Source organism: Astyanax mexicanus, chromosome 21 (genome assembly GCF_023375975.1).
Source record: "Astyanax mexicanus isolate ESR-SI-001 chromosome 21, AstMex3_surface, whole genome shotgun sequence".
NCBI lineage: Eukaryota > Metazoa > Chordata > Actinopteri > Characiformes > Acestrorhamphidae > Astyanax > Astyanax mexicanus.
Window position 1 is genome coordinate 40,220,150 of NC_064428.1, and position 24,024 is coordinate 40,244,173.

Consider the following 24,024-nt stretch of genomic DNA (forward strand, 5'->3'; position numbering starts at 1 on the left):
TCAAATTTCTTGAGAAGCACTAGTATATAATTAATGGTACAAATGTCCTGGCATGACCATCCAGTGGTCTGTTAGGTTTGTTGGAAGTTATAGATGCATTATGTACTGAATGTATTCTTACACATGCCCTGAGCAATTACACATTTTCACCAGAGAGGTCTCTAAATCCCCAAATAAAAAGAAATCTACTCTTAAGCATTTTTTACATTTCAAATACTAGAAAAAACTTACAGTAATATTAAAAGCAAAATTCATAATTATCAATTTCACCTTCAATTTGAAGCTGCATTTCATTGAAGAGAGAATAGTATGGTTTCCTATCTCCATCCTTTATCCGCTGAGCTCCACACAGGTAAACTCCTGCATCCTTCACAGTCAGGTTACTGATGCTCACATTAAAAAGGTTTTTTTCTGTATGGTCAGAAATCGAAAATCTCCCTTTCTGTACTGATGATCCAAGAGTATAAATGACCACACTCAAGTTGTGATTAGTCACTTTGTACAGGTACTTAAAGTACTTTTGAAATTCCGCTGGATATTTGCAGGTAAAGGTAACAGTCTCTCCTGGATGAGCTTTGTGAGGCAATGACATCCCACAGCAAGTATCTGCCAGAAACATATAACAATATAAAATAAAACTCAGTATCTCATTTTCATTTGCTGTATAAAAATAGATACTGACCTATAAATTAAACTAGACTCTCACCTTCTTCCACTTTCAGTTCCACGTCTGTAAACTGGTTTCTATTTTCAACCCCACATCTGTAGGTTCCTGCATCCTGCTGACTTATGTTTTTAATGAGCACACTGTACAATTTAAGCTCAGTTTCATCCATAGAGAAGATCTTCTGATCAGGATTTGGTGAAGTCGATTTGTTTGAAAGAAACTTTTCCATGCATTGATTTTTGTCTAACTTGCAGAAGTACTTTGTGTGATTGATGTAGTTCGGGTTAGTATAATAACAGTTAATGAGGACACTTCCTCCAATATAGCCCGTCACATCGTCACAGTCCACTCCACCTACCAAAAGTTGTTTAAAATGTTTCATTTAAACATATAATCATTAATAAACATCAGTCAAAAAAGAAAATTTATACAATAAAGCATGAGTGCAAGCAATATGTAGCATTCTCATTCAGCTGTAGGTTTTTATAAGTGCAACAACTGACCTGAGATCAGAAAGAAGGTGAAGATTAGGAGGATCCTCATCTCGAAGTAACAAAAAGTAGCCTTTGGATATTTTTAAGATCTGATTTCTTCTTAGAGAAGCTTTTCTAACGTTTAATGTTCTAAAAGCCCCAGTTACTCTCCTCAGAAAGACTTGTCTGCTGTTGAGACGTGTAATCATGTGTATGCGAGTGTCTTGATCTTTTTTTATTTCTGTCTAGTTCTGTTGGTTCCTCTTTTCTAAAAGTGAACTGATCCACTGACCTTTGGGTTTGTTGATCTTTGTTGGTCTTAGATACGACCAAGAAGTGTATGGTTCCAAGATAAAAAACACTTCTGACCAAAAAGAACACAAGGACCTGTCTCACATTTACCAAGAAACATCTTGATGATCTCTAGAACTTTGGGTAAATATTCATTGGACTGATGAGACAAAAGTGGAATTTCTGGAAGGTGTGTGTTCTGTTACATCTGGTAGTAAAACTAATACATAATTTCAGAAAAAAACATCATACTGAACGTAAAACATGATGATGGTAGTGTGATAGTCTGGGGCTGCTTTGCAGGAATTGATGAAAATCCAGAAACACAATGTCTTGCCATCAGTTTGTGACCTTAAGCTCAGGTGTACTTGGGTTCTGCAGCAGGACAATGATCTGAAGTACACTAGCAAGTCTATCTCATAATTGGTAAAAACATGTATAAAAAATCTAATTGATTTGTATAGCTATGACTGATTGAGATGCTGTGGCATGATCTTAAACAGGATTGTCATGCTAAAAACAATTCTGCACAGAATAGTGGAACTAAATTCATTGCCATTTATTACCAATGCATGACTGCAGTTGTTGACGCAAAGACATAACCAAGCTATAAGGTTTAAGGGGTAAATCCTAGCAAGGGAGCTGTATCTGAATCTAAAATATTCATAAGATTAAGTAACCTGTTAAAATACACCAAAATGCAGGGAATTAAAAAAATATACAGTGAGTCCAAGAAGTATTTGATCCCTTGCTGATTTTCTTCGTTGGCCCACTAATAAAGACATGATCATTCTATACTTTTAATGGTAGATGTATTCTTACATGGAGAGAGAGAATATTAAAAAGAAAATCCAGAAAATAAATCTAAGGAATATATATTAATTGATTTGTATTTCATGGAGTGAAATAAGTATTTGATCCCTTAGTATTCATTAGCAGTTCTGGCTTTTACAGACCAGTTAGACACTCCCAATCAACTTGTTACCTGACCTGAAGCCACCTGTTCTCACTAATCACTTGTGTGAAAAACACCTGTCCACAGAATCAGACAGATCACACAGATTTCAAGTCTCCAACATGGGTAAAACCAAAGAGCTGTCACAGGACCTCAGAGTCAGAATTGTTGACCTTCACAAAGCTGGAATGGGCTACAAAAAGATTAGTAAGGTGTTGGATGTGAAAGTAACAACTATTGGTGCAATTATCAGAAAGTTTAAAGAGTATAACATGACAATCAACAGACCTCGGCCCGGTGCTCCAAAGAAGATTTCGCCTCGTGGGGTGGCAATGATGCTGAGAACGGTCAGAAATCGTCCTGCAACCACTCGGCAGGAGTTAGCAAATGACCTGAAGGCAGCTGGGACCACAGTTTGCAAGGAAACAATTGGCAACACTTTGCGCAACAATGGATTCACATCCTGCAGTGCCCGAAAGGTACCCCTGCTGAAGAGAGCACATGTGGAGGCGCGCCTCAAGTATGCCAATGATCATTTGAAAGATGAACCAAGTTATTGGGAGAAGGTTTTGTGGTCAGACGAGACCAAAATTGAACTTTTTGGCCTCAACTCCACCCGCCATGTGTGGAGGAAGAAAAATGCTGCCTATGACCCCAAGAACACTGTGCCCACCGTCAAGCATGGAGGTGGAAGCATAATGTTTTGGGGGTGTTTCTCTGCCAAGGGTACAGGGCTACTTCACCGCATCACTGGGAAGATGGATGGAGCCATGTACCGCACAATCCTGAGGGACAACCTCCTCCCCTCTGCCAGGGATCTGAAAATGGGCCGTGGTTGGGTCTTCCAACATGATAACGACCCTAAACATACAGCAAAGGCAACAAAGGATTGGCTCAAGAAAAATCACATTAAGGTCATGGAGTGGCCCAGCCAGTCGCCAGACCTCAATCCGATCGAAAATCTATGGAGGGAGCTGAAGGTCAGAGTTGCCAAGCGACAGCCCACCAACCTTCATGATTTAGAGAGGATCTGCAAAGAAGAGTGGGCCAAAATTCCCCCTGGTGTGTGTGCTAAACTTGTGGTTAACTACAACAAACGTCTCACCGCTGTGCTTGCAAACAAAGGCTTTGCCACTAAGTATTGAGTGTGTTTGGCAAGAGGGATCAAATACTTATTTTCCTCATTGAAATACAAATTAATTAAAATATATTCTTTAAAATTATATTCTGGATTTTTGTCTTGATATTCTGTCTCTCCATGTTAGAATATATCTACCATTAAAAGTGCAGAAGGATAGTGTCTTTATTAGTGGGCAAACAAAGAAAATCAGCAAGGGATCAAATACTTCTTGGACTCACTGTATATGGGGAAGGACCCCAAGACCACGACCCCCCCCCCCCCCCCCACATATAGCTGAACTGTTGAAGTGAAGTGAAGCTGAAGTGTTCCTCATATCACTACTAGGGGTGACCAACTGTCGTGTGCAATGTCTCCCAGATCATCAGACACACCAGCAGTTTACAGTGTGAACACTTTAGTCCACACCAGCAGTTTACAGTGTGAACACTTTAGTCCACACCAGCAGTTTACAGTGTGAACTCTACAGTCCACACCAGCAGTTTACAGTGTGAACTCTTCAGTCCACACCAGCAGTTTACAGTGTGAACTCTTCAGTCCACACCAGCAGTTTACAGTGTGAACTCTTCAGTCCACACCAGCAGTTTACATTGTGAACTCTTCAGTCCACACCAGCAGTTTACAGTGTGAACTCTTCAGTCCACACCAGCAGTTTACAGTGTGAACTCTACAGTCCACACCAGCAGTTTACAGTGTGAACTCTTCAGTCCACACCAGCAGTTTACAGTGTGAACTTTTCAGTCCAGGTCTCAAAGACAAGATTAAAGCGGTCACCACAAGGCCTTCATACTTGAACCCAATTATTACTGCATCACGAACAGAACCTGGATCCTTTATGGTTCTGATCCATAGCAGTCCATGTTTCTGAGACGTTTACAACACTACTGCAATTGAAGGTAATGATGGCCCCATCTTACTGACTGTCAATTAGACAAAATGTCTTTGAATACTTTATAGAGGCATGTCTATCAGTCAACAATATTTCGCCAAGAGGTACACTACCCAAAAGTAGCCTCTGAGAGCTTTTTTATAGGGCAGTTTGTAATTTAAGGCCTTCTGTGGCATAAGATTAGATTTCGTGGCTAATCAAACTACACCTGTAATAAATGTAAAACTTTAATGCCAACATATAACTGCATGTGGAGTCCAGGACGAAGAGGGCATATGGTCACCCTGTGGTGTTCATGATTATACTCTGAATAGAGATTCTCTACTAAAAAAATGGTCTGAAACTAGTAATAATCCATGTCCAAAAATCTAATATTAATTAACTTAAAAATTCACAAACCATCTGACCTTATTTGACCTCAGTAGTGTCTTATCTACTGATATCATAGTGCAATGCTCTGCTGTCTTATTTGAGCCTCTTGGTGACAAACTGTGGTTAGTCTTGCCACAACTTCTAGGTTCAGTTAGGCCATCATCCTCTTTTTATAACCTCACCAACTTCTGAAGAAGAGAATTAGTCAGTGTCTGTAGCTCTCGGTTCCTTTTTTAAAATGTATTGTTAAATTAGGCTTAGGCCTTATTTTCCATAGAATATGAATTGTAAAATGTTTACCTAACACTATAAATAAAATAATAATTTCCAGAAACTGAGGAAAATATATATGTAGGTTTTGTGCATTCTTCTTAAATCATGTTGGCTTATTTTTTCTAAGAATAGACTTGCTCAACTTTCTAGTTCCTCCTTTTAGGAAATTTGTGGTTGAAAGATTCCTGGAAGTCTTAACTTCAACTCTGTTAAGGTTTAAGGACTCTGTGGATTATTAAATCACAACCAATGATTTAGATCACAACAATTCACTGGCTACATCAGTATCAAAGAGAAAATTTCTTTTTTAAATTAGAATAATCTCATGTCATCACATCTTTCCAAATGAATACCTAAAAAGTACATAGAAAATCCTTAAACAGACAAAAAGTTTAAATTATATATTTTTTATAAATGATATTTTTTTTGTAGGTTTTTGAGTTCCATACACAATTACAAAGGAAGAAAAGAAAGAAAGTACAAATGTTACAAATGACAAACACATTCTTTAGTTATGCTGATTTCACCCATGCATTTAAGTATCATTAAAGCTATCAGTGCTGATCAATGAGATTGACAGATTATCTATCAGATATAGTTTTAGTAAGCCAAACAACAACTAAAAAGTCCTTTGTACTCACATTGACTGTGTTTAAATGTTAGTTGTTATGCAAAAAACTTTTCCAATATCCATTGTTTTCTCTTTTTGTATTATGTAAAACTCACAGTTTGGTTATTGTTTCACAATTTGTGTATGTATAAAAACATGCACTATGCAGCATAAAATGTGCTTTTGTGTTCTGTTTGCTTTGTATCATTATTTGAATTTGTGGTAATGTTATTCAAATGTGAATATTTGTAAAAAAGCAAAAAGGTTTTAAAAAATGAATAAAATGATGGATGTTCTTCCATTCCGTGTGAGTGTGTTTGAGAGTATTCTGTCTATGTACAAAAAAAAAAGAAATGCAAGCTATAACTCAGCTAACCAAAATTGCAGGTTATATACACATAGAAGCGAAAAAGAGATTACAGAAGCAGCAAAATGCACAAAAATACACAGAAATTCCTTCAAATTCCTCCGAAAAAACTCGCAAATGAGGGCAAAATCCAAAATATTTATGTATTATTTAAAAAACTGAAAAGGATAATGAAGTAACCAAGTATCTTTTTTTTTCTTTAAAAGTTTTGTAAAACTTTTTGCACAAAATTAACTCGATTTTACTGTGTGTTTAAACATGGGTGACTGGTGAAATAATACTTGGCCCGCTCTATGAATATTGTGACCCCTTACTCATGCTGTTCAAGTAATGCTGTGTTTTCCCAAAAGCAACACTGGCATCAGTGGCAGAATCTGGATTATTCTGGAAACTAACAGTGGAGTACCCCTGGGCTTCAGGTGAGGGTTGAGGAAGCTGTACCATGCTGTAGGTTCCCTGAGCAGGACTGGGTGATGGTCGCTGTGCGAGGACGTACATGGTCTTCAGAGGATTGGTGGGTGGTTGGAGTGTGGAGTAAAGTGGAGTGGTTTGGGTGTCTTGATGTGGTCTGATGTCTCTAATTTCTGCATAGTCTGATGCAGAGTGAGAAACCTGTTGAGAGAATCAGTTATATGTGGGTTGTAATATAATGCTGAATGTTACATGTAACAGGACTAGGCATTATTTAAGGTCACACTGATTCTTCTAAAACATATGTTCAAACACATGCATATGTGTCTGCAAACATTTAAAAATGTAGTTTAACTTTTCCACAAGGAAGACGACCGCCATCATGGTAATATCAGGTCATCCAAACAAAGTACAGCTTTTACAAGCTTTTATAAAAATGGGCACCCCACCCTAGTTTGCTGGTGCATGGCATTGGTATTGTTCCCTAAGGTAATTAGGGCAACATTCCAAAGGCATGTCAACTAAGGACAAATCCCATTTTACCCTTTGGTCCTACCATGTAGTCATACTCCTCTGTTTTGAATGTGCAGGTCTAGTAGTAGGGTGTCCTGATTCTTGTTAGGCTGCAGGAGTAGGTTAGGGGGAGTTTTAGGGCTACATTATTCTTCAAACGTACCTTCGTCACACGTACATCTGTATCTGTTTTCTCATTTTATATATATATATATATATATATATATATATATATATATATATATATATATATATATATATATATATATATATACAGTTGTGGTCAAAAGTTTACATACACTTGTAAAAAAACATAATGTTATGGCTGTCTTGAGTTTTCAATAAGTTCTACAACTCTTATTTTTCTGTGATAGAGTGATCGGAACACATACATGTTTGTCACAAAAAACAGTCATAAAATTTGGTTCTTTCATAAATTTATTATGGGTCTGCTGAAAATGTCACCAAATCTGCTGGGTCAAAAATATACATACAGCAACATTAGTATTTGGTTACATGTCCCTTGGCCATTTTCACGGCAACTAGGCGCTTTTGGTAGCCATCCACAAGCTCCTGGCAAGCTTCAGGTCGAATGTTTGACCACTCTTCTTGACAGAATTGGTGCAGTTCAGCTAAATGTGATGGTTTTCTTGCATGAACCCGTTTCTTTAGCACTGTCCACATGTTCTCAATGGGGTTTAAGTCAGGACTTTGGGAAGGCCATTCTAAAACCTTAATTCTAGCCTGGTTTAGCCATTCCTTTACCACTTTTGATGTGTGTTTTGGGTCATTGTCTTGTTGGAACACCCAACTGCGCCCAAGACCCAACCTTCGGGCTGATGGTTTTAAGTTTTCCTGCAGAATTTGGAGGTAATCCTCCTTCTTCATTATCCCATTTACTTTCTGCAAAGAACCAGTTCCACTGGCAGCAAAACATCCCCAGAGCATAATACTACCACCACCATGCTTGACAGTAGGCATGGTGTTCCTGGGATTAAAGGCCTCACCTTTTCTCCTCCAAACATATTGCTGGGTGTTGTGGCCAAACAGCTCAATTTTTGTTTCGTCTGACCAGAGAACTTTCCTCCAGAAGGTTTTATCTTTGTCCATGTGATCAGCAGCAAACTTCAGCCGAGTCTTAAGGTGCCTTTTCTGGAGCAAGGGCTTCTTTCTTGCACGGCAGCCTCTCAGTCCATGGCGATGTAAAACACGCTTGACTGTGGAGACTGACACCTGTGTTCCATCAGCTTCCAAATCCTTGCAGACCTGCTTCTTGGTGATTCTTGGTTGACTCTTGACCATCCTGACCAATCTCCTCTCGGCAGCATGTGATAGCTTGCGTTTTCTTCCTGATCGTGGCAGTGACACAACTGTTCCATGCACTTTATACTTGCGTATAATTGTCTGCACAGTTGCTCTTGGGACCTGTAGCTGCTTTGAAATGGCTCCAAGTGACTTCCCTGACTTGTTCAAGTCAATAATTCGCTTTTTCAGATCCACACTGAGTTCCTTTGACTTTCCCATTGTAGCTTTTGTAGCTGAGTCTAATCACTGGGTCAAATGAGCCCTATTTAAATGGGCTCATGAGAAGTCAACAGCTGTAGTCAATCAGAATCACTTACAAGAAGTGAAGAGGCCATGACATGAAGCTAATTTGATTGACACAACTCGCTACATCACCAAAATTGACAAATTTTGTTGCTGTATGTATATTTTTGACCCAGCAGATTTGGTGACATTTTCAGCAGACCCATAATAAATTTATGAAAGAACCAAATTTTATGACTGTTTTTTGTGACAAACATGTATGTGTTCCGATCACTCTATCACAGAAAAATAAGAGTTGTAGAACTTATTGAAAACTCAAGACAGCCATAACATTATGTTTTTTTACAAGTGTATGTAAACTTTTGACCACAACTGTATATATATATTCTTTGCATTAAATTATATTTAAATTTTGAATGCATACCTAAAAAAATAAGAGGCACTTACTTGATTGTTGGTTCCTGTTGTTGCCATGTTTGATGAAGAGTTGGAGCCTAAAAAACAGAAATAAACAGATACAATCAGACATTTTTTTTTAGTTGTCTTGCTTCTTTAGAGCCTGAGTATCTTGCGATTACTGAGGGATTTTTCAGTTGATTATATATTTTAAGAATAAAAAAAGGAAAATTACCTATTTTTAAATCATCATATGTTGAAAGTAGATGATGATATCAAACTGATAACTATGTGTCCATAAGCAGCCAATATTTCGTTAAGCTTCCTATAATGGTTTGAGTTCTATTTAAGATTAACCAAAAAGTGCCAAAAACATCTCCAACTATACCCACTGTATCCAAATGACACAAAATTAAACTGCCATTGCAAACTAGTTGCAGGCCTTGGATGAACCAGCAGGAGAAAATCACTTCTGATTGGCACCTTGAGTCTTGTAGCGTCTCAGTTTGTAGAAGATGAGCAGCAGAACCACACAGATGCTCACAGTGATGATGACAATGGCGATGATGATAATGATGACAGAGAAGCCTGAAGCTGAGAGACACACAGAACAGACCATGACCAAATTTATTACATAATTATTACCATAAACTCCTCTTTAATCATTACATGAGATTTACCAGAGGGTATCACTGATGGTGCCGGTGGTGCTGCTGTTGAGGTTACCAATGGGGTTCTGTTGGTTGAGCCTTTAAAACAATAAACATGTTTGAAGCATTTATGAAGAATGAAGTGACTCAAAATGGGCAACAGTGAAAGTCTTTGAAGACTCTGATGTGGTTCTGTATGTATGTGGTGATGCTACAATATAAAGCATAAACAAAATCATAGTATAAAAATAATTATGGATAAAAAAATAAGTTAATTTATTTTACCATAATTATTTAGTTATTATTTCCAATGCATAAACTGTTATGTTTTATTAGATAACTGTTGTGTATAGAATATTTGTTGGTCCCACAGGGTTCTATTTTAAGACCTATGTAGTTATGAGCCTTTATGGAACTGAAGTGTGAGCCTACATATGGTCATGCCCGATACTGACAATGTGGTCGCAAACCTAGTCTTTTCCCTTCCAGTCCATGGACATGCTCCTCCCAAGAACTACAATTCCCAGAATGCATCTGACATTAACATATGATTGGACTTAGACAATCACATCTTTTTCTTTTTCTCTCTTGGTCATCATCCCCTGAATTCTAAAATAGTTTTCAATTATGTTTTTTTCTTCAATTATATTTTTTATGTCATGCCATCCAATTCCTTTACAGACATTTTCCCAGAATGCACTTCTCAGTCATGTGTCTCAGCCAGCCAATCACTACCAGATTGGTAGATCAGCCTCACCTGAGTTTTGATTTCTTTCAGCTGTTTTCCCTTGTTTCCTGGCCTATTTTTTGCTTTTTTTGTTTCTGATTTTTGTGTTGTCCCTTTTGCTAGTTTACCTTGGTGCGTTTGCTCTGGTTTTTGCCCCTTTGTGTCTGCAGTTTATTTCTTCTGGACTGTTTATTTGGCTCTGGCATTTTGGTTTGTTTAGGCTTGTCTCTGGTTTTACCTTTGCTTGTACTTTTAGTACATTTGTTGGTATAGCCCTATTGAAAATTTCTCCTATTTTTGGTGTCTCACTCCAGTCTGTGGCGCCACACTATGTGTACATAAACCTGTTTGTTTTTTTATTTTTTTGCCTAGTATCGCTAATGTTTGTCCAGCGGCATCCTGTTTTTAATTCCGAATGTTTACCCTTTTTTCTGTCATTTGACTTTGGTTTTTGGCTATTCAAATTGTATTTCAGCAGGTTTTCTCTTTTGTCTCGTAATTTGGCTCTGATCAATCAGTTTTGTCAGGACCAGACAGGGATGAGACAAGTGTGGATACAATAAGAGGGGTTAAATTAATTAAGGCTAACCCAAAATCATTGGCAAGGTCAAAACCAGACAAGATTGGTGAGACAGTCTAGGTCAATAACATGGCAGGGCAGCATAGGAGATGCTTTGTATAGATGGTATCACCAGGGCCAGGACAAGGTGAGAAAAGTGCTGATAAAAAAAACACAGGTTTATTGTAAACACAGATCCCAAAGGGATTGGTGTACAATATACAACTAGTGAACAACACAGCAGCAATAAACAGCAACATACCAGAACGTAGTGAGCCAGAAGCAGGGTCGGTACACGGGTAATCAATCAGGAGTAGAGTGATAAGGCAAGAGAGTAGTCAGAGAGGAAAGCTAGGTCAGTAACTAAAGATCAACAGTAGAACAATGGGGCTAGACAAGAGAGTAAACAAAAAGCTGAAAAGGGTCGGTAACAATAAGGCAAGAAACCAACGAAAACGCATCGTAACAGAGCTAGTAAACTAGATAAAACTCGACGAGGAGCAAAGGAAACAGAGGGCTATTTATACAGGTGCATGAGGAATAGAAGCATCATTGACAAATATTAAATATTACAACCTCATTGGAAATAGTACTGACTTCTGTATCGTTATACTTACTCTTTGTGAAGCTGCAGTTTGAATAGAGAATTTTTTTCAGGAAAATATCGCTATGACTATGCTTAATCCCAGTCTGGGAAACTCTCTCTATACTAATATTAAATACTAAATAATAATGAATAAAATTGTAGACATCACTTCTAGGGAATGCATTCAGATGTGCACAATGAATGAGGAGGTGTATATAGAGTTTAATGTTCTAAAAAAGACTCTCTTCCTTTACTCTTTTACTCTAAGTGTAAAAGTTAGACACGTCATAGTGATGCCGAGACCATTACCCAGAAGCTTAAGCCCAGATGGTGTCATTTCTTCTGATATAAAAAGACTGCGCTCACTTTAGCTGTTATATTAATAAGCACTCATTATTAACTTAATATTTTAGCCAGCTAAATACAGCTTCATGATCTGTAGTAAAAGTTTGTTTCTCACCAGAAACCTGCAGATCAATCTCTGTGTAGAGGGGAAGATAACTGACTTCATTCCCTCCAATCCACTCTCCACAGTAATAAACTCCTCCATCATCTTCTCTCACATCACTGATTCTCACACTGACAACTCTAGATCTTCTGTTATCAGAGATGGAGAATCTTCCTTTCTGAGGATCTGTGGTAGAGATCACTCGAGATAAATATGGACCGTTCTGTTTGTAGAAGGTCTTGGTGTTTGTCTGAAACTCCTCTGGATAGGAACAGTTGATGGTGACGTTCTCTCCCAGATAACCAATCACAGTCTTTGGTCCCAAACAACACGGATCTGTCAATCATAAACAATAAATAATGCATCTATTTTTTTTTTCCATAATCACAGCATTCCAAAATGAAATTATGTATGTCTGTCTGTTGTAAATAAGCTCTTCTCCATCAACAGCATGGACTGACCTACTGTACTCTCTCTCTCTCAGACTCTGGCTGCTGATGGAGAAGCAGCATGATCTACTGTACTCTCTCTCTCTCTCTCAGACTCCGGCTGCTGATGGAGAAACAGCATAACCTACTGTACTCTCTCTCTCTCTCTCTCTCTCTCTCTCTCAGACTCTGGCTGCTGATGGAGAAACAGCATGACCTACTGTACTCTCTCTCTCTCTCTCTCTCTCTCTCTCTCTCTCTCTCTCTCAGACTCCGGCTGCTGATGGAGAAACAGCATAACCTACTGTACTCTCTCTCTCTCTCTCTCTCAGACTTCGGCTGCTGATGGAGAAGCAGCATAACCTACTGTACTCTCTCTCTCTCTCTCTCTCTCTCTCTCTCTCTCAGACTCCGGCTGCTGATGGAGAAACAGCATAACCTACTGTACTCTCTCTCTCTCTCTCTCTCTCTCTCTCTCAGACTTTGGCTGCTGATGGAGAAGCAGCATAACCTACTGTACTCTCTCTCTCTCTCTCTCTCTCTCTCAGACTTCGGCTGCTGATGGAGAAACAGCATAACCTACTGTGCTCTCTCTCTCTCTCTCTCTCTCTCTCTCTCTTTCTCTCTCTCTCAGACTCCGGCTGCTGATGGAGAAGCAGCATGACCTACTGTACTCTCTCTCTCTCTCTCTCTCAGACTCCAGCTGCTGATGGAGAAACAGCATGATCTACTGTACTCTCTCTCTCTGAGTCTGGCTGCTGATGGAGAAGCAGCATGATCTACTGTTCTCTCTCTCTCTCTCTCTTTCTCTCTCTCTCAGACTCCGGCTGCTGATGGAGAAGCAGCATGATCTACTGTTCTCTCTCTCTCTCTCTCTCTCTCTCTCTCTCTCTCAGACTCCAGCTGCTGATGGAGAAACAGCATGATCTACTGTTCTCTCTCTCTCTCTCTCTCTCAGACTCCAGCTGCTGATGGAGAAACAGCATGATCTACTGTACTCTCTCTCTCTGAGTCTGGCTGCTGATGGAGAAGCAGCATGATCTGGAATTCAAATTTCTTGAAACTTAGAGTTAGTGCTTAAGTCTTCTCAGAGTCTGTGATGATTTTTTTTTCTTTTGGAATAATTTCAGTATTTATTTATAGCTAATTTTCACCTGTTTTCACTCTCAGGTTCACAGTGTGATTCCACACTCCAGCCTCTCCACACCGATATGATCCAGCATCTTCTAAACTCAGATCTCTGTAGAAAACTCTAAAGTATCCAGAACCATCAACTAGAGAAACTCTGCCTTTATGATCCCATGAGTTTTGTCTTTGAGCAGATTCCAGAAACACACACTGGTTTGTTGATTCTTTACAGAAATATCCATTATTCCCAGATAGTTTGTTATAGCAGTAGATAATGATGCTGCCTCTTGAGTAGCCAATCACATCAAAGCAAGCTGCTGGACCTGCCAATCAAATAGAAGAATCTAAGTAATCTTTCTGATCTCATTAGTTTCTTCCAAATTCTCAAAATTCTACATTTCTGCATCAAAATCTAAATGAAACACAAATCCATACAATTAAAGTAGAATATCTGACCTGAGATCAGGAAGAAGGTGAAGATGAGGAGGATCTTCATCCTGATCTTCACACAAACTCCAATCCAGTGAGTTTATCTTCTGTAATTCAGATTTAATCCTCCGTACAGTGAATTCTGCTCGTCTTTACGTGTCGTCCTCTGTCTCTTCTTCTGTCTGATTTTGCTGTTTCCTGTTTCTCATGAAGTGACATAGTGGCGAAATGTAGAGTCCCTCCCATCAGCATCACTGACCACATACCAATTTAAACACAGGTTATTATGAGATCATTGTTTCGAGATGAGTCATTTAGTATGTGCAAGAGCTGTACACTTATTCAGGTATGCAATATATGTATACAAAAAGGGCTGGAACCATTTTAAAATAAGGCTCTGTTATAAAGGGTTAATAAATAGTTTATAAGGAGTTTATTAATGTTATTAATAAGGTTATACACCATTAATAAGCAGTTACAACACATAAATAGGAAGGGCAACAGTGGCCTGTCATGTACCAAATAGTAACTCTACATTCATTTATACTGTTAAAACTCAGATTTATCTAGTAGCTTATCTTGCTTTGTCTTTTCCATCATTAACATTTCTGTTAATAACTTTATTCATTCAGCTATAATAACTAATTAAATGACTAATATTTTATATATTATTTTACTAAATATATTTTCTAATATATTGATTTTACTAAATCATTGTCACTCCATAGCAACCAGAACAGACACCATAGCAACACCTTAGCAACCAACTTGCAACTGCATAGCAACACCATAGCAACCACCACAGACACCATAGCAACACCTTAGCAACCTTTCTAGCAACATCTTAGCAACTGCTTTGCAACCACTTAGCAACACCATAGCAACCACCATTGCTATTTTAGAAATAAAATAAGGATGTATGATCAAAAACAAGTTAATTGAGAAATACCTTAAATTCTGAATAACTTAATTAATTTATTGCTAAGATATATCATAGAAACACTGAGCCATACGTGAAGTTACAGTTTTGACCAATGTTGCGCATTAGAGGGGTAGTGATAAAAAAGCTTTTTTTCAAAAAGTAATACGTTAAAAAATGAAAAATTGATGAAATACGATAAAAAAAAGTTAAGTGAGGAATTCCGTGAATATTGAATGATTACATTAAGTTGTTGCAAAAATGTAGAAAATCAAATTTCTACATTAATTATATTGCAGAATGTTAACAAATGAAAAGTCCTCTTTATATTAAAATCAAACCATACACTGCGAAAACATACAACAATATAATTGTTATAATTAGAATTTATAATTTGAAGTGCCAACTACCTCACCCACTTCAGTTTAACTCCCCCTATCACCAGTGTTGCCAACTTAGCAACTTTGTCGCTATATTTAGTGACTTTTCAGACCCTCCAGCGACTTTTTTTGTAAAAAAGCGACTAGCGACAAATCTAGCGAGTTTTTATGGTGTTATTGGAGACTTTTGGCGACTCTGAGATGAACACGCGCTCTTCAGTTACTGACCTCCGCGCTGCAGCGGGGGCTGCCGTGAGCCCCGCCCCACATCACTCACACTGCAGACCCACACTCTCACACACTCAGAGCACACACACACACACACACCACTCACACTGCAGACCCACACTCTCTCACACTCAGAGCACACACACACACACACACACACACACCACTCACACTGCAGACCCACACTCTCTCACACTCAGAGCACACACACACACACACACACACACCACTCACACTGCAGACCCACACTCTCACACACTCAGAGCACACACACACACACACACACACCACTCACACTGCAGACCCACACTCTCACACACTCAGAGCACACACACACACACACACACACCACTCACACTGCAGACCCACACTCTCTCACACTCAGAGCACACACACACACACACACACACACACACACACACACACACACACCACTCACACTGCAGACCCACACTCTCACACACTCAGAGCACACACACACACACACACACACACACACACACCACTCACACTGCAGACCCACACTCTCACACACTCAGAGCACACACACACACACACACACACACACACACACCACTCACACTGCAGACCCACACTCTCACACACTCAGAGCACACACACACACACACACACACCACTCACACTGCAGACCCACACTCTCTCACACTCAGAGCACACACACACACACACACACACCACTCACACTGCAGACCCACACTCTCACACACTCAGAGCACACACACACACACACACACCACTCACACTGCAGACCCACACTCTCACACACTCAGAGCACACACACACACACACACACACACACCACTCACACTGCAGACCCACACTCATTCACTCACCTCATTCACCACACAGCCTGTCACTCACCTCCTCTAAATATCTTTTGAACCATTGAACAATTTGTCTATGACAAGTTTAAAATTAAGAAAACTTAAGAAAACGTAAAAAAATAAAAATAAAATAAAATAAACTAAATGTTCTATATGTTGAACCTTTAAAACATCAAAAGTTAATTATAAACCTTTGATGCCAGGTTGAAATAATTATTAATATACATAATACAATACAGTTTTTATTGGTTGTTTTGACGCTGCCGTCGACTCAAATTCACATTTTTCGAAACAGTTAACACTGAGACCTAAACAGTGACACAGTGTTCAAAATTACACATTTTGTTTGCAAAAGGCCAAACCAGTGTCAAAACCTTTAAAATATGCAACAAAAGCAAATTTAGCCTTCAAACAACTCACATTTGACACAAGTGTATGAACACCTCCAATCAATCATTACACATTGGGCAACAAAATACAAAATACAGCACTCATGTGTGAATCAGTGACCATTGCTTGTCATTGTAGTCTATATGTGACTGTATGTAGTCAAATTTACCCTCTAGCAAAAAAAATGCATCCAGAATCAGATATGCTTTGATGCAAATTTTATTAATTAAATGCTTAATTTTTTTAGACTGTGGCTGACAAATGAAATATTCCAACTGAAAATACATGGAAATAAAAATAAAATCCATTACTGTGTAAGAAATTATGAAAAAACACAGAATTTTACAGTAAACAACGAAAAACTATAGTAGGTCTATACTATAAGAGTATAAGCGATAGCCACAAGTGATACTCTTCTGTCTCTTCTAGTCTCCTCTTTCTTGAAGCCTGGGCCACAAGGCCTCATCCACATCGCATTCAATATTCTCTCGTGCAATGCACCGAGGGAAAAATCGTCTAGCATGCCTGATCCATCCTTGACATGCCTCTGCATCTATATCTTGGGCAGCAGCAGTCATTGCATTGAGCAAGGGCATCTGTTCATAGGGTCGGTGATTATATACCTTCCATCTCCATGCACTAAAGAATTCCTCTATGGGATTTAAAAACGGAGAGTATGGAGGAAGAAATTGTACCATCATCCGACAGTGCACTGCAAACCACTCATTCACAATACGAGAGTGGTGGAACGCCACATTGTCCCAGATAATCACGAACCGTGGCATGCCAGGCCTCAACAGGCCTCGCTCCTGAGGTGGGATCAGGATGTCATAAAGGGCATTCAGGAATGCTATGAGACGCTCAGTGTTGTATGGGCCAATGGTAGGAATATGGCACAGGACGCCATCATTGGAGATGGCAGCACACATAGTTATATTGGCACCCCTCTGCCCTGGAACAGTAATAGTGGCCCTATTCCCAATGAGGTTCCTTCCTCGTCTCCTTACTTTACAAAGATTGAAGCCGGCTTCGTCGACATAAATGAAGATATGATGTGCCCCCTCAGCTTCAAGCTCCATTATTCGCTAAATAATACAAAGGCAAAATTACAATTATGTCAAAGTGACTCCAGTTCACTCTACAGTAACTGCATGATATAACAAGGATTACGAGGATAGTACTGTTGTGTTTCCTTACCTCCACATATTGGCATCTGGCCTCCTTCACAGCTTCAGAGTTCCTCTGAAAAGGAACTCTATAGAGCTGTTTCATGGCCATATGATTCCTTCGGAGGACGCGGTCAATTGTGGCCTCACTCACAGTATGGATGTTCCTAAATACTCCCTGATCAGCAATCACTGCTGCCTTGATTTCACGCAGCCTAATGGCATTATTTGCCAGAACCATGTTGACAACGGCTGCCTCCTGTTCAGCATTAAAAATTCTCCCTCTACCACCACCGACTGGTAGTCTTTCGATTCTATAAAGAATACATGAAATGTGGACAAAATTACACGAAGTAATGTATATCACTGCAGATACTGTATTTCTGTATATACTGTATAGCAACATTACCTGTTCTCCTGTTGAAAAACTCTAACAATGGATGCAACAGTGTTTCTGTTGAGAACAGGTTGGACTCTCTGTCCAGCTTCTCTCAATGAAAGGCCATGGTTTACAACATGATCAATCACAGTTGCCCGAATTTCATTGGTAACTTGAGCCCTTCCAGCTATACCTCTACCTCGCACACGGACTCCTCTTCCTCTGACCCCTCTACCTCTTACTCTCACTCTTCCTCTCATCTGCATTAGACCTCCTCGATCCATGCTTGCAAAGAACAACACAGGCCTGCAGACTGATTGCAAATTTAAATATTCTGTGAAGAAGTGTCAACCAGGTGCTTTCAGTGATGTAATAATGATCAGGGAGTGTCTAAGAGTTTGGAGCTTATGGTTTCTGTTCTGTAATCAAAGTTAAACTCCTGAAGTTTGGACTTCTTGAATGACATCTGCGTTAACTGTTTTGCAAAAGGGTGTGAAAACTGTGTTAATCCAATGAGAATGGGTTAACACATTTACAAGAGGTGTCTTCTGCTCTGCTGAGATGGTGATGATGAAGACTGAGAGGTTCCCAGTTTCTTCAAACAGGTCAAAGCAATCAATAAAAACTGTAATACATACATTTAACCTTCATTTTCAAGCAATTTCACTGTCACAGACATATTTCGAGAGTCTTGCTAGAACCGAGCTGCGGTTGCGTCATCTCGATGGTTAAGTATAAGGTGGTTAGAATTGAAACTTTTAGTAATTTTTTTTTTCACTTCCTGCGTTCAGATAAAAATAAACAGTGTATATTAGATAGATTAGATAGATAGATTATAGCAAGTCTTGAGAGTCGGCTCATGCACATAGTGAAATTAAAATTGTCAACAACCAATAGGAGAAGAGCTACGGGAAGAGGCAAGGCAAGAATATTTCACATGACTGTTTGCAAACGATTTAAAAAAAAGAACACATTTTGCAGTTAATACACCTTATATTCTTACTTTCATATGTAGAGTATTTTTAACACAGTCATTATATTTATAGTTATTTTATTTTGCATTACTTTGTCTTATTGTGCAGTGTTATTTTTGATACAATCATGTTTAATAAATACACAATTTGCGAGAATTATGTTCTTTATTGCATTCATTCTAAAATCTAAAACAAAGGCAAATGTAGAGCAGTGAAACTGTGATTCTTTATTCTTATACAAGATTGTAGCAAAAAAAATGGGGTAAGAGAATCTTATAGGTAGAGCTGAACACAACATGTATTCTATTAAATTAAATAAATATCAAGAACTAATTACAGTGTGGCAGAAAAATAAACTGTTGATGGAGATAAAAGCTGAGAGATTTTGATACAAATCACAGTATTGATAAACACATTATTTTAACTTATTATGTGATATGTATCATATGTAAACTCCACCAGAAGCATGATGGTGAAAAAAAAATCTCAGAAAAATATATATAGTCACAGTGTACTCTTGAAAATAGTGATTCCCAATCATTGCAAAATCTTAGCCTGTGACTAAAATGGTTTTAGATTTTAGTCTGTTAAAAGTCCTTTCAGAGTCTTTTTAAAAAGTTGTGTACGGACAACTTAAGTGTTTAGAAACTCTGTGGTGATGTTGAGACACTTGACCAGAAGCCTGAGGCTCAAAGTGGTGCAATTTCTTCTGATCTCTGTGGTTCAATCTGTGTGAGAAGTTCTCTAATTCTCACTCTCGGAGTGTAAGAGCTGCTTATTTCAGCTTTTTACTTTAAGTTATATTTATTCGGCTATCCAATGTAATTATTCATCCACACTGTAAGCCCAGATAAGTTGAATTTACTTTAAAAAACTTAAGGAAACCGGCTGCCTTAAAAAAGTTAAGTAATGGGCAATGACATAAAACTTAAGTTAGCATAACATAAAACATCAAGTTATTACAACTAAAGGGGAAATTGACTTAACTTTTTTATTTTTGTTATATTAGACGATCGGTTAAGTTGAGTTTACTTTTAAAAAATTGAGAAAACCAGGTGCCTTAAAAATATTAAGAAATGGGTAAAGAAAACTTAAGTTTTTAAACAAGGCAGTTAAGGCAGCTGGTTTGCTCAAATTTTTTTAAGCAATAGGGATTAAAAGCATAAATTGAGTTAGCATAAATTAAAACATCAAGTTATTACAAATGAAGGGGAACTTGATTTATTCTTAAGGTAGCCCAGGGATGGTGAGTGTCAAAAACTATTGGACACACCCAGTATGCAAATAGATTGTGACTGAAGCCAATGGAAAAGAAGCTGTTAATGGTAACAGACTAAACTCAGTTATTATAAGTTGGTTGAACTCAAAGATCTCAGTTTGAATAGTACAGTATATGTGCTCACAAATTCAGTTCAACTAACTCAAAATAGTTGAGTATTGTTAAGAAATATCCAATTTTATGTAAAACAGACTTAAATCATTTGAACTCAAACAATGTATGGGTTTACAGTGCATCTTTTCTTTACAGCATTAAATTAAGGATTCCAATTTTCGTTCTTACTATATTTGGAAATCTTTCTAAATAAAATGTTAAGGCTATTGGGATACCACATTATGTTCTTTAAAATTAAACTATACAAAATAAACTTTACAAATGTGTAGTAAAATTTTCTCACCAGAAATCTGAAGTTGAATGTTTGTGTGGATGAAGTAATAACTGACTGATTTCGCTCCGATCCCCACTGAACAGAAATAATCCCCTCCATCATCTTCTCTTAAATCGTTGATTCTCACATTTACAACTTTAAAGCTTTTGTCCTCAGAGATGGAGAATCTGTCTCTGTGAGACTCTGAAGTGTTAATCATTCCAGTAAAACTGTCACCCATTATTTTTTGGAAATACTTTAGGTTCGTCTGAAACTCCTCTGGATAGGAACAGCTGATGGTGACGGCCTCTTCAAGATAACCAATCACAGTCTTTGATTCTGAACAACATGGATCTGTCAATCAAACACAATTATACAAAGTTAGATATGTTGGTATTATTGTAAACATCATTCTAAAATAATTTATAAGTAATCTGATTGTAAATATGATATCTGGAACTTCACATTTTCTGACCTTTTTTCACTTTTAGGTTCACAGTGTTGTTCCAAACTCCAGTCTCTCCATACTGATATAATCCAGCATCTTCTAAACTCAGATCTCTGTAGGAAACTAAAATGAATTCAGAATTGTACCAGAGAGAAACTCTTTCTTTATGGACCTTTGTGTTCGGTTCTTGATCAGGTTTCAGATAAACACACTGGTTTGTTGATTTCTTACAGAAATATTTACTGTTTCCTTTACTTTCTTGATTAACACAGTAAATAACAAGACTTCCTCTCGAGTAACCAATGACATCAGAGCAGCCCACCAGACCTGCCAATCAAATAGAAGACTCTGGTTTATCTCCAGCTATCCTATCTACAGCATAGAATCGACATGCTTCATACATCCATAAAACTCGATTATGTTTTCTTTAAATTTGAAGTAGAAAATCTGACCTGAGATCAGGAGGAAGTTGAAGACGAGGAGGATCTTCATCCTAATGTTCACACAAACTCCACTCCAGTGTGTTTATCTTCTCTACGTTTGTTTTAATCCTCTAAAAAAAGGGAATTATGCTTGTTTTTTTATGTGTTGTCCTCTATTCGTCTCTCTTCTTGTGTTTGGTCTCGTTTGGTTCCTTTTTCTCAGAGTTCTGCTAATTTTACAGCTCCTCCTTTCAGCATCACAGAATATGATGCAATTTTTTTTGATGAGTCATTTAGTACAAACACTAGTTGCATGTACCAACACTTTATTAGGCATAATTGTACATTTTATATGCATATGCACTTTTCTAATCAAGGTTTACTTTAACCATGAGAACAGGAGGAATTAACATATTCCAATTCCTTTACTGTATTAACTGTTAATGTGTTGCTCAGAAGGGTGTAATTAAGATAGCACATCCAGTTAACAGCAGTTCTGCAGATGGAAACACCTTGCTGATGATACCAAATGGTCAAAATATCAAAATGTTTGGCATTGTAACCCCAATTATTGTAAATTTCAGTCAAAACATTGGAAATCTAAGCTTACTATAAATAAACAGAAGTGGTTTACTCACCAAATAAACAGTTTTCATGAGAGAAATATGTGTAGAATAATATCTAGGACTCATTTGACTTTGAAGGAAATGAATGAATGAATGAATGCTCATGATTAGGGGTAGAAAAACAAAGCATAACAAATGCCTCTCTGAGAAATAGTCATTTATTTAAAACACAACATCTTTAAATTAATCTTTGAGGAAATCTAACTTCAAGAAAATAAGCAGTTAAAACACAATATATAGTATAATATATTTGCATCAATGAAAGCAAATAGGAAGCAATAAACATGAAAATTAAAAAAGAAAAATAAAAGAATAGTAATAAGACTAATAAGAATATGTGATAATGATGATTATATTAGCTAAATAGAAAGCAAGTCTCAAAAAAACATCAATCAATAATCAGCAAATAGATAATGCTTACTTGGTAAAAGGTAGGAAAAAGAGGTCTGTCCAGTAATTTCTGTGGCTTTGGTAGACTAAATCTGGTTAATTGGCATACAATCAAATTGATTGATGATGGAGTTTAGGCTCTTTTGTTTAGACTAGGTTAGACTGAATTTCATTGGTCAGTTTCGGGGTTTAGACTTTTGTAGCCCGAATCTGGTTGGTTGGTTTTGGAAATTAACCTCTGGTAGAGTAAGCCTAACTGGGTGTTGTTTGGGTTTACTTCTGGTAATCTGAATCTGATTGATTGTTGTTGGGGTTCATGCACTGGTAGTCTGAATCTGATTGGTTGGTGTTGGGATTTAGACTCTGGTAGACTGAATCTGATTGATTGTTGTTGGGGTTCATGCACTGGTAATCTGAATCTGATTGATTGGTGTTGGGGTTCATGCACTGGTAGACTGAATCTGATTGGTTGGTGTTGGGATTTAGACTCTGGTAGACTGAATCTGATTGGTTGGTGTTGGGGTTCATGCACTGGTAGACTGAATCTGATTGGTTGGTGTTGGGATTTAGACTCTGGTAGACTGAATCTGATTGGTTGGTGTTGGGGTTTAGACTCTGGTAGACTGAATCTGATTGGTTGATCTTAGGATTTAGGCACTGGTAGACTGAATCTGATTGGTCGGTGTTGGGGTTTAGACTCTGGTAGACTGGGCTCATGCTGATATTCTGGGTTCCATGTGGATCCTGTTCATAATCATTCTGAAATCAGAGCAAGAAAAGTATCAATTTACCAGTCACCATCTCACATTTCATAGAAACATCTTGGAAACATAAAACTTTAAAGTCCATGACCATTATGACTGAAATTTTCAGTAGTGATGCTTTGACCCTTATTTGGTTCTGCATGGTGGAAGTTTTAGCTTTAGTTTTGTGTTTATTTAATTTTTAAATTAAGTTTCTTTGTTGTTTTTACATATAGTAGTGTGCAAAAGTTTTTGGCACCAAAGAATATTACACTAATCCATCTATCTCAGCAATATGAGTGTTTTTACCTGAAAAAAGCTCGACGTATGATTTGAACAGATGCAAATAAACACCAAAACAGTAAAACGTAACAAGTTATTCTCATTTTTAACTATAAGTATGTTTTATATCCTGTGAGCCGAACTGAACAATAAAGTGTAGAGATTTCAGATTTCTATTATGTTCAGTTCCATCAGCAGCTCACCTGATTTACCACATTTACCAGTAATTTACCAAACCAGGTGTTGATTAATATGATGAGAATTTAAAATAACTCTATTAATCTCAGCATAGGATGAGAGATTAGGAGATGGTTTAAGGAAAACAGGA

At 37.8% G+C, this 24,024-nt stretch overlaps 2 protein-coding genes across 2 annotated transcripts; both read right to left on the reverse strand.

Moving 5' to 3' along the window:
- Positions 1 to 11,146: 11,146 nt before the first annotated feature.
- On the reverse strand, positions 11,147 to 14,014 carry LOC111189566 (polymeric immunoglobulin receptor-like). The gene is made up of 4 exons (XM_049469545.1): positions 13,886 to 14,014; positions 13,456 to 13,752; positions 11,886 to 12,209; positions 11,147 to 11,202 (listed from the first exon to the last, which is right to left on the reverse strand). Exons 1-4 carry the CDS (start codon positions 13,923 to 13,925, stop codon positions 11,147 to 11,149), a joined length of 717 nt encoding a protein of 238 aa, XP_049325502.1. The 5' UTR covers positions 13,926 to 14,014.
- A 2,624-nt stretch (positions 14,015 to 16,638) lies between these two features.
- LOC125785665 (uncharacterized) lies at positions 16,639 to 18,577 on the reverse strand. Its single transcript, XM_049469649.1, has 2 exons — positions 17,818 to 18,577; positions 16,639 to 17,705 (listed from the first exon to the last, which is right to left on the reverse strand). The coding sequence occupies exons 1-2, from the start codon at positions 18,190 to 18,192 to the stop codon at positions 17,046 to 17,048; spliced, it is 1,035 nt and encodes a 344-aa protein (XP_049325606.1). The 5' UTR covers positions 18,193 to 18,577; the 3' UTR covers positions 16,639 to 17,045.
- Positions 18,578 to 24,024: the final 5,447 nt, after the last annotated feature.